Consider the following 11,707-nt stretch of genomic DNA (forward strand, 5'->3'; position numbering starts at 1 on the left):
TTCTTGAACTGGGACAGATTTTTACTTTGTTCAGTAAAAGTTTGGACATTGAATACATGTATTTTCTTTCTAATTAAGCGATGATAAAAAGAATTATTTTAGTACTGAAATAGTCTACTCGTGGTATAACTTTGCAGTTTGTTGTTCCTGCCTGAAACATGAAGGAAAGAAAGACAACTCATCATCTCAGCTTAGTGGCAGGGCTCTTCCTAATTGTTGAATACATAAGAAGAGTGAAGATGAATGCTTGCTTGTTATAACCATCCACTCAATACAAAAAGTGGTAGACTTTGTGGAATGAGCATTCTTCTATAGTCCAAGATTTCTTAAGGTAGGAAAATAAAATTTAGGTTTCAGAATTTCCTTAAAAGCCGAAATATGCTTTATGTGCATGAAGATTGAACAAATTCATAGAAATCACAGCTTGTTATGGCCAATGGGATATTTCCTTCTGGAATAAAAAACCTTTTATATAGAATACTAACACTATAAATTTTAACATGAAAGACACAGGAATTACAAGTTGGAAGTACACGCAAAGAGAGGACTGAAAATTATGAAATTGAAAACTTAGTCAAAGATTTTGTTCTAGGGCAGAGTAAGTGAAATAACTTTTAGCAGTTAACCCCTGCCCTCTGTAGTAACTCTGTGTTATCCTTCCAGGTACCTGGGAATAACAAGACCTCTTACGTACCCTGTAAGGCAGAACGGGAAGTGTATGGCCAAAATGATCCTGTGTGTCTGGCTTTTGTCTGCCTCTATCACCATCCCCCCGCTCTTCGGCTGGGCCCAGAACGTAAATGACGAAAAGGTTTGTCTCATCAGTCAAGACTTTGGCTACACCATTTACTCCACAGCAGTTGCATTTTATATTCCAATGTCAGTGATGCTTTTCATGTACTATCAGATTTATAAAGCTGCCAGGAGGAGTGCTGCTAAACACAAGTTTACTGGTTTTCCCCGTCTGGAAGAAATGGAAGGGATTTCTGTGAATGGACTTGTAAAACTGCACAAGGAATCTGAAGAATGTACTAATTTTTCACGACTCCTAAAGCATGACAAGAAAAACATTTCCATCTTTAAAAGAGAACAGAAAGCTGCCACCACCCTTGGGATTATTGTTGGGGCTTTCACAGTCTGCTGGCTGCCTTTTTTCCTCCTCTCAACTGCAAGGCCCTTCATCTGTGGTACAGCGTGCAGCTGCATCCCACTCTGGGTGGAGAGAACATTTCTATGGCTGGGCTATGCAAACTCTCTCATTAACCCTTTTATATATGCCTTCTTCAACCGGGACTTGAGGACAACCTATCGCAACCTGCTGCAGTGCAGATACAGGAATATCAACCGCAAACTCTCGGCCGCAGGGATGCACGAGGCTCTGAAGCTTGCAGAAAAGCCAGAATTCGTTCTGTAAGGTCACTCATCCTCTCCTGTGATCATTTGTTGTTTTATCACATTGGCATTTTCCCCACAGGTTTGAAAGAAGTGTAGGAAGAAGCAGTTGAGCAGTGTTAATGCAGTCATCAGGAAACAAGAGCCCACCAGTCCTAATCAGCCTGGAAAAGCAAGACCACCATCTAAAGAATTTGGGTGTAAGAGGAATATAAGCAAGGATGGAAGTGGAATGTAGTGCAGGATATTTGAGCTGTTAGTGAGGAAAAGGAATAGTTGGCCTAATCCGTTTGTTTGGCCCAAAAAATGTTTAGTAGTTCTGAATGTTGGATGCAGCTTATTGTCCCAGAGTTTCTTTGCTGTAATAAAGACCTGAGAATAGTGAAAAGTTAATTTCCTTCCACTTCAGTTTTACAAAAATAAATCATTAAAGACAAAGCTGAATCAAAGAACTTCTATTCCTTAGAAATATTCTTTATTATAAAACCCCATATGTTCATTAAACATTAATTTACTGGATTGCCTGGAAATGAACCATGTTGTGAAATTCAATATTGCCTTTGCAGCAACTCTGGCACTGAGACTATATGTAACACTTCCAATGTGATTAAAAGTTTGAGTAAAGTCATAGGGACCAGCATCTGCTGCTTGATACAGCCATGCAGCACAGCTAGCTGCAGTGCTGCTGTGCAAATCACACCAGGTAATCTGGTACTGTATTTCTAACAAAACAAATGTCTCTGATTACATTTTATTTCAGGATCTGTCTGGTCTTTGTCCATCTCTTCCTTTTTTAATTCTCTTGGCTTTCTCAGCTGAGCACTTCTCTGATCTAGATGGAGGCTGTCTGCGCACAAGTCATTTCTGTGATGTATGGCTAGTCCTTGTGCCACTTCAGTAGTTAATTTACTGTCTATTTGAAACCTCTTCTACTTTTTGGGATTTCTTTCTCTTCTGAAGTCAGTAAGGAAAAAACAAACATAAGACCTTATGACTTCACAGACATCTGGACTTTATCCTTAAAAACGATTTTAATCATCACTTGTGCTTAAAGTGATTTAAAGTCTTGCCTTGTGTATGAATAAAGATAATTTACTTTTTCTGGTTCTAGCTTTTTCTACCATCACTGCAGTTTGTCCAAGCATGTGATCCTATTTCTCCTGACTTTGGTAACAGACCTCTTCTGTCAGTGTAGCAGGGCCAAATAGTATAGCAATTTTTAAATTAAAAATTAATAATAAACATATTGATTATATGAATATATTCCTAGTAATGTATTAATACAACATGCAGCAATTTTGTAAGATACTATTATAATAACTTAAAATAATAATAAAACAACTCATAAAATCAAGATGACTTCTTTGGCCCAAGTCTGCACTGCACACCATGTTCCAGCTGAAGCAGAGAGCGAGGCTACATTACTGAACAAAGACTTCAAGCTTCAGAGCTTGATCTACTTTTTCAGATATTGGGACATCAGTGAGGAGACATGTTCATTATCAAATTGCCTCAGCATCAAATCCCACTGTAGGCTAACTTCTGTCCCTGCTTTCTCAAGTCTGAAGGCAAAATGACTTCAGTGAGTTCAGTGATGTTCATTTGGGCTAAGCAGGGAGCAGTCTGTGCCAGACCCCTTGTTCCCAGCATACAGACAGAGCTGCAAACACTGGACCCTCTGACTGGCACAAAGGCAAGAGCTGGACTGATGTGCTGAGCCATCTGTACTGAAACGTGCTTAGCTCATTTTAGATGCATTCATACACGACAGTAGGGAGTACATTTTGGCTTCATTTTCAGAACAGAATTGTAGCATAAGAGGCTGTATTCCAGCTTCAAAACAGTTTTCTAAAGCAGTTTCAAATTGATTTGGGACAGTTCTATTTCTTTTAAATGTTCCAATATTATGCACAGGGACAAGAAGAGATTTGGGCCCAGAAGATCCACAAGCTCTGAAGTATGGAGAAGAGCTCATGTTAACTCAAACATATTTTCCATAGTAATCTTGGAATTATTGCTGTTTCTTTATTACTTATCAGAGTAGCTTTTTTTGTTTGTTTGTTTGTTTGTTTCCAGTATAAATTAGAAGTTTTCAAGGCCTTCTGTAAGTTTTTTTTCCTGTATAAGGACATACATGAGAATATACAAATAGGTGTACCTGGGGAGACTCCAAGTGGGACTATAAAACTCTGAAGGTGATTTTAGAATTCTGGACAGAAGTTGCAGCATTTTTATTCTGCAGGAAAGCTTGAGAAGCTGTGTTTCCTCCAAATAAGATGATTTTTTTTTTTAATGGAACATGTGTCTTGTGAGTCAGAGATGGACATTTGCCCAGCTGTCACTAAAGGCAATTGCTATCCTCTGGGAAAACATCCTGCAGGAGTCCAGCTTTCCTCTACCATCTGTTTCAGGTAATGAGAGCCCAGGAAGGAATAAGAGTTGTTATGGTGTTTATACCAATTCTTGAAGTTTTTGGAGATAAACATCCATATTTGACTTCTGGATGTGTTTGGAAAGAAAAGAAAAACCAAAGGAAAAAAACTCCAAAAACCAAAGCACTGCAAAGTTTCTTCATACACCCAAATCAAAATATAGACAAATGGAAGGTGTTTCTAGATGGAGCTGTATTTGAGGGGAAAAGTAAAAGAGAAGATTAGAAGAATGTCCCATTGCCCAAGCACACAAAGAAGTTGAGAAGAAGAGAAAGTTTGCAGACAGAATTCTAATGGAAAGAGGATTTAAAAAGAATAAGAAAGACATAATTGTTTGGTTTTGTGAACAGGACCTTTCAATTTTTTAAAAAGATAAATGAATTGAACTGCATCACAATATCTAACTGCAGCAATAGCACATTTTTCACTTAAATAATTCACTACAGATTTGACAAGGGATAATACAAAAATGGGTGTATGAGAAGTCTATGCCAACATGTGCTTGTAGCAAATCCAAGAAGAGACTGCACTCTTGGTCTGTGTGTTCCTCCATGTTTCCAGAGGAAAGCCAGAAGGGTGAATCAAATAGATGGGGTTGTGAAAAAAATGGAAATAAAAGACTCCAGGAACCAGCTGGAGCACAGGCAGGCCGGCATAACACTGACTAAGTGAAGAGGGAAAAAGTGAGATTTGTACTCCCCCTGCCCACTTAGCACAGTTTTTAAGAAGGAGACTGTCTGTGGTAGGAACCTGATTCCTAGCACTTTCTCCAGCTCCCACCACCTACCAGCCTGTAGATCTAATACTGTAACAAACTATTGGCCCCTGCCAAACTCCTCTGTTTAGCAACAGCCTTACTGGGGAGTAATAGAAACAGCAGAGTAGTAAAACATGTGACTTGATGATAATATCTTATTATTATGCCTCTATTGCTTCACATTTCAGTTTCATAAAAAGAAAAACATTGTTTTTCGTGCTCTGTTCAGAGCTAGCACCAGCTGCAGAAAGATGTGTCAAAGAGTGGCAAATAAATCTACTGCAATGAGACAAAGAAAGGAATTATTTACCAAATTAATATTATAAATAATGCAGGCAAAATCCTCTCACTCTTTTGTCCCTGATACCTGGCAGGAAAACACATTTCCAGGCAGCCATTGCTCCAAACAGTGCAGCATTATTAAAAGAACATTATTGAGTTAAGTTTTTGGATTACTGACCAAGATGCTGCAGTTACAGAACTGGAAGGTGTTGGAAGCAATGCCATTGATTTTTGTGCTTTTCCTAGCTATTAAATTTTCATATAAGTTTTCTAATCTTTCAGGAAAAAAACCTGTTTAAATTACAGCATTCTCAAAAAGTGCAAGATCAATGTGTCATCAAATCCTCTTCACAGTTTGCTTAAGAAGTAATTCTTGTATTTTAAAATGTTCTCGGGAAGACACAGGGAAAGAGAAAGGAGAAAATTAAGAGATTTGGGGAATGGTTTTAATATGCAGTATTATTAATATCCTGGAATAGAAGACACCTCTTATTTCAAATGCTGACGAGGTAGAGATTGTGAGGACTAGAATTTTTTTTTTTTAAGAGAAGGGCTCAAGCAAGTAAATTTAAAAATAGCTTAAGAAAAATTGAATCAGAAGAGTAATCTTTACAATTTGTAAGAAATACTAACTTAGGTCCCTCCTAATGGTTTTAAATCTTCTAAGGTTGTTATTGCCACTAAAGAGTGGGTTCAGCATGAGTCTGAAGTGAATTGTATTTTCTATATCCACTTTCTAAACTTTTGCCAATGGGCCTGTCATTCCCCACGCCCAAAATTCAGCTGCTCTGCTCTTGTGCTCAATGCCTTCTCACATAGGGATAGTTCCAAAAGGAGAGAATAGCTTTTATTTGCTGAAAACTGAAAAGATGCTTATGATTCCCAGATTCATTTCTCAGTGCTGCAAGCTAAAAAAACCCCATTGAGCTACTTCTAAAAGATATTACTATATGGTGATTGCTGAGGATAATATTTTGATGATTTGTGTAGCTTTGTGACTTTACTGATTGAAATGATACTTTCTTCTTTTGCAATCTTTCACATAGAGCTAGTCAAGTTACTTCAGAAAGAAATCACGTACAAACATATCAAAGTATCAAAGTTTCCAGAAGAGTTCATCCAGTTTTATAAACCAACATACCAGACAGAATAAATATTTTGCCTTTCCTTTTCTATCTACTGAGTCAAAATCAACGATATTTCATTAATTCAGTAGTTGTGTGGTCTTGCTAGTTCCAGGGAATTGTGTTGACAGTATATTTATTTTTACCTTTTGCAAGAGAAGAGAAAGCAAGCCACTGAAGTATACTTAGTTCAGCCCTTTTGAAAAATCTCTTTTGAAGCATGGAAAAATACAAAAGAATGCATCTGGATAAACTCATTATTGCCTCAGAAAACTTGGCATCTTTTGCTAAACTAACCAGGTCTGTGTAAAAACAACAGGGATTTCTCAGTCAAATCTACCATCCTGAAGATGGTTGCAAGGCAAATACAAAATTAGGCAAATTAAATGAACATTTACTTCCCAACAATAGTTGCAAATCTGACAAATCCATAAATTTTATTTCTGTCTTCAAAGAAAGCAGTAAATGCAGCAAGTGAAAATCATGCTAAGGACCTTTCATTTGTCATTACAAGAAAAAAAATCAGAAATTCAATTATGCACATAAAGTTAATGCTGCAAAATAACATTTTTTAATAAATATTAGTATGCTCTTTCTGAAATAATCTCCTATCAGCCCAGAAAAGAGAGAAACAACAAACAACATTCTCTAGGGCAATTTATATAAAATCCAGAATTTTATTCTGGCATTAAAAGAAAGTTTAGAATGGCATAAAACATAGAATTTAAAGTATCTTTATCTTTCCTTCATATCTATTTGAACTTGGGTATGATTACCAGCCTTCCTTTAATTTGGATAATTTTTTACCAGGATGTGTTTTCATGTAATAAAATATTTGAAATAAGTGAGAATGCAGGTTTGTCTGTAAAAATGCCTGCTCCTGCTACAATTAGAGATATGAATAATTCCATGGTTTGAACAGGGAGGCTAAGACAAGATGGAACAAAACCTTGCTGCAAGACTGGAGAGGGATGCCCTGACACCCTGTCTTGTAACCTTGCAGGTGTTTGTGTTACAACATTTGGTTGCAGTACAAGAGTGGCTCTTCCCTTCACCCAGCTTGAGGAGAGAGGCAGGAATTTGTATATTCCATGCAAAGACTTTGCAGTAATTCTTAGACTACAGACAATTTGATGGAAGCAAGGAAGAAGTCTTCATTACTGCTCTGGCTCCTTTCTCTCTCCCTCTCACATGAGCAGTGGCACGTGGAGGTTTGTGCTGCCACCAGAGGCTGGAAGGCTGCACAATGCAGGGCTCTCAAAAAAGTTACCTGTATTTAATAAAGGAATTTAGGGCTTTTGCCACTGAATTGTGTAAAACAGACAGAGAACTTCCTCAGTTCTCACAACAACCCAAAACATGATGAGTACAAAGGACTGAAAGCCCCCAGAATGCTCCACTTTCCCCCAGCTTCCTCATTTGTATGGGATTTTTGAGAGTTATCTCAATAGACATGATCTAATTGCCTCTTGAGAAATGTTTCCATTTATTTCAATGGTATATTTGATCAGAACTTTTAGTTGCTGAAGGATATTTCTCATCTAATTCATCCACTTTTTTAACAACAGGAGGAGTTCTGATTTCTCCAGGGAAAAAGAATCATGACCAAATGTGCTTCAAAGCAGCCAGAAAAAGTCAAGCCAGACCAGGAAGAAGAAAAATGAAGAGTTGGCTTCCGAAGAACTGGATAGATTTATAAAATGTACTTCATCTTCCTTTGATGGGAGTGTGCTAAAAATATTCCATGAGCTCAATACATTACGTTAGAAATATTTCTATTGGAAGTACTCACATCTTGTTTGTTATGGAGGAAAATGCTGTTACATACAAATGAAAATAGTCTTCTGCCTGAGAAAGCCAAATAATTTCAGCAATAAGTTTGACATGGGGTGGAAGGAATGCCACTAAAACTCAAAGATAAAGCATTGTACAGATTTCCACCACATTTAACTATGTAGAAGAACATTTGTATGTTTACCATGCTTGTGGATCCCAACACTGGTATTCATATTCAGGGATTGTCAGTGATACTGAATGTATTTTGCTGTACTAAAAAAAAGAGGTTTTCAGGCAAATGCTGTCTCTGTGGATGCTTTCAGAGCTTGTGTTAAAGAGATGCTGTACACCTGCAATGGGATTGAGAATGACAATAAAAGACCAATTTTTGTTAAAGATTTCTGTTGTATTAAGTAAATGTCTGTTACTAGTTAGCATATATGTCATTGGTTCTCCCAGACTTGTGTAAAAATCTGCTTTCAGTTACACAGTGATGAAAGTTAAGGGGCAAAATTAGAATGCACATGTATTACACCACAGCTAATTTACAAATATGATTGCTTTGCTTTAATGTAATTTTCATGACCTGCCAATTTATAAATTTCTGTCATTTCAATTCAAATATGTATGAAAGGCTGGAGAATTTCCACAGCACTTGGCTTTTTGTCTTACTGGCTAGCTAGAGAGAGAATTAATTTTTTTTTTTTTTTTGCAATGTGTTTAAGAAGTGTTATTTCTGCCAGTGGTTTGTTACAATTAAAACAGATCCCTTTGGCTTGACAAAAACTAAATAGGTGAGTATAAATGACCATTTTTCCCAGGGAAAATGGATTCAAGGCATTGTTCCTTAAGCATAGCTTTTAATATTTTTTGTTTGATTTTTTTTGAGCTTCTCACATATTCATTTCCCCTCTAAACTATGTTTAGGGTTTCTAAACTATGCACAGTTATACAATGCAAAATGCAGAAGCATATCCCATTCCCAAAGTCTGTCTTCTTTAAAGGTACTCCTCGATGAGCACTTGCCTTATTTCCCTAGCTGTGGGATTTGTGATAATTTAATCCCTTACTTGCAGTTTAACCAAAATGCTGCTGGTAAATCATCCAGTGGCTACATGTGTCATTGGGGCTTTAACTTCGTTTATATCAATGTAAAAGTTCACCACAGCTGCCTAAATAAGGAGTCAGACGTACCAGAACAGGCCAATGAATTTCTTATTGGCGAGGAATCAGCAGATGAAGCAAATCAAACCTATGTCAAGCCTATGTAAAACCTAGAACAGAGAGCCTAATCCTTCTACACACGATCCTGGCACCCTAAGATAACTCCTGTGGTTACATGAGAGCACCAGAGGGGAAGATTTTCATCTCACTAGGGCAGCAAGGCTCATTTCAGTATTTTACTGATATAACTACTCACTGTGAACTCTACATCTGAAACAAAATTAGTCTTACAGTTTATTTTATTTTCCAAAGGGAATGACAGAAATGGTTTTTACTTGGTTAGCGTGAATTATTTAACAGGAAAATGGACAGTTATTGGCAATGGCCAGTGGACCAGTTCTGGTTGCATTTTATGAGAATACATTCAGAGGAACTCAGCTGAAGGCAAAACTACATTGGCAGATAATATTATAACTGAACCTAGTGAGAAAGGGAGATGATAGTTTCACAAATGTAACAAGAAAAAAGGGGGAAAAGGGGGGAAGGGGTTTACTTTTTTTAAAAAAAAACAAGCCTTAAAATGAAGGGCAGTGGCCATACTCTGAAACTCATTTTCAAGCTTTATGGTCTCAGTTGCATGTCCATTTCACAAAGGTAATGAAGCAATTTTACTTTGATGAATTAGACTGTCATTTTCCTTGTTCATGATGCTGTGTCAAAACCTTAACTTGAAGTGAAATGGAAAAATTATACATTATATTAATATTTTAAAGGATTTTTAAAAAATCCAAATAAAAATAGCTACCAGTAAAATTTTTCTGTGAAAATTTATAAGGCTTTTAATGTCATTATTTCAAGTGTAAGGGAAAATGTGTGTTTTAAGAGGAACTTAATAGAGGGCAAAAGAGTCAGAAAGAGCTTTAAGTTGCTAGGGAGCTACAGTTCCAGGCAGATCTATACATATATATATTACACACACACTTATGTCCCTTGTATTTTAGGATGGTACTTCCTCATGAAAAGAAGGTAGTGAATCTATTATTACCTGATAAACATTTGTTTGTTTTGCTACCTATTACATTCCCAGAATCTCACAGAAATTATGAGGCTATCTTAGGACAGGCTGTGGCATCACAGACCTATAAAGTTGCAGTTCTACCTGTTTTTCCAGAAAAAGTTTTTCACCCAGGATCTTTCAGACACATAAACAACACAGAGAACATTAGGAACTACACAGTTCTGATTCTTTGCAATAGGAGTTGAAGCTCATTTTTTTTTCCTGATGTAACTGTCAGGTCTCTCACCTTTCACACCAATGCACAAACTCACACAGCAGCTAGGAGAGAGACCCAAGGCTAAGTGCATGCCCAATACCAGCAAATAATGCACACATTTTATAGGATTAGGAAAGAAATAGGGCTGAATAGAGGTCAGGATATGAGACAGCCTGGTGGGATAAGAAGCAGAGCTTTCCATAGTTCCTCTAGCCCCCACTACAAGGGCAGGACACAGACCTGCCTCACACTGAGATAATCCCAGTCCCCAGGCTGTGGATGTAATGCCAGCAGAGTGGATGATGCCAGAAGCAAGGCTCAGAACCACTGTCCTGGATCTGCAGAGGATGCTTCTGTAACTCTGTCACTAAAACCTGTTCTGGGATGTGACAGTGAGCAGTTTGCATTTTCACAGGTCTGCCTTATGGTAGGTACCATTTCATTTATCAGTTACCATTGTCATTTAATAAAATAAATGACTTTAAAAAATTGCATACCCCTTGATTTTTCACTATCCACCTGATCCTGTCTTTCCCCCATATACTGTTGTGGTTAACAGACCACTGATCTATTTGGTGGACAAGCCTACTACACCTTTATTATAGCTCTCCTACACTTCCCTTATCATCCTTTTTTTTTCCAGATTAATCTTCTATTCTACAAACTTAAAGTCTTTTCCTAACTGTCCCCTTGATTCTACTGTAAAGATCTTACTAAATTATGTGGCTTTACCAATATGACAAAGTGATTCATTTGCTTCAAACATGAGCAATAAATAAATTCAGTGATAAAAGAAGAAAGTTTTTTTTATTATCACAATATACACTGATAAAAAAGTTATGTGGAAGCACAAAAATCATAACAACATATACTATGTAAACAGTCAGATGGTCTCAATTTTAAAAGATAAATGTGAATTCTATGTATTATTTCAGCCAGCTGGGACTTTTAATATGCAAAATTCACCAGAGGATTGAGATTGAACTCCATTTTAGGTCATATATTTTAGCTTGAAAAGGTCTGGTAAAACATAAAGATGGGTGACATAAGAGATTCTTTTCCCCAGGTAGCTTACCAAGAAATCCAAATACGATGAAATTAAGCTCTTCACGTTCTAATTAGCCTGTGCTGAAAACATTGAGCATCTTTTGTTGTAATATGAGTTTTATTTGTAAGAAAAAGGATTGCTGCCGCTTACATTGCAAATTATTCAAATTTATACAGCAGACTAATTTAGCAGAAAAGGAAATAGGGTTCTTCTGTATTAGGTACCAAGTTATATTATGCTTTTAAAATGTATAAGCCTAGAGGAATATTAAAATGTTAATTTGGATAGTATTTAAAAGGTAATTACTTTTATACAATAAAATAAGTCTACTGAATACTAATCCCTGTTTCATGTGCTTTTTTGAACTAATGCTACATTAAATAGAGAATCCATTTGTTTAAGTGATTTTAATTTAGATACATGGAAGACATTATCATCTACAAAACTGTCTGCGTTTT

General features: G+C 36.7%; 1 protein-coding gene across 1 annotated transcript in view; it reads left to right on the forward strand.

Moving 5' to 3' along the window:
- The window catches only part of HTR7 (5-hydroxytryptamine receptor 7), a 29,266-nt gene extending 21,130 nt beyond the window's left edge, over positions 1-8,136 (forward strand). The window contains exons 6-7 of the mRNA XM_053983793.1: positions 664-1,410; positions 7,556-8,136. Coding sequence (XP_053839768.1) covers positions 664-1,410; positions 7,556-7,592 — 784 coding nt within the window. The 3' untranslated portion in view covers positions 7,593-8,136. The remainder of the gene's footprint in view (positions 1-663; positions 1,411-7,555) is intronic.
- The last annotated feature ends 3,571 nt before the right edge of the window (positions 8,137-11,707 follow it).

This window comes from Vidua macroura, chromosome 8, assembly GCF_024509145.1.
Source record: "Vidua macroura isolate BioBank_ID:100142 chromosome 8, ASM2450914v1, whole genome shotgun sequence".
In the NCBI taxonomy this organism is placed as follows: Eukaryota; Metazoa; Chordata; class Aves; order Passeriformes; family Viduidae; genus Vidua; species Vidua macroura.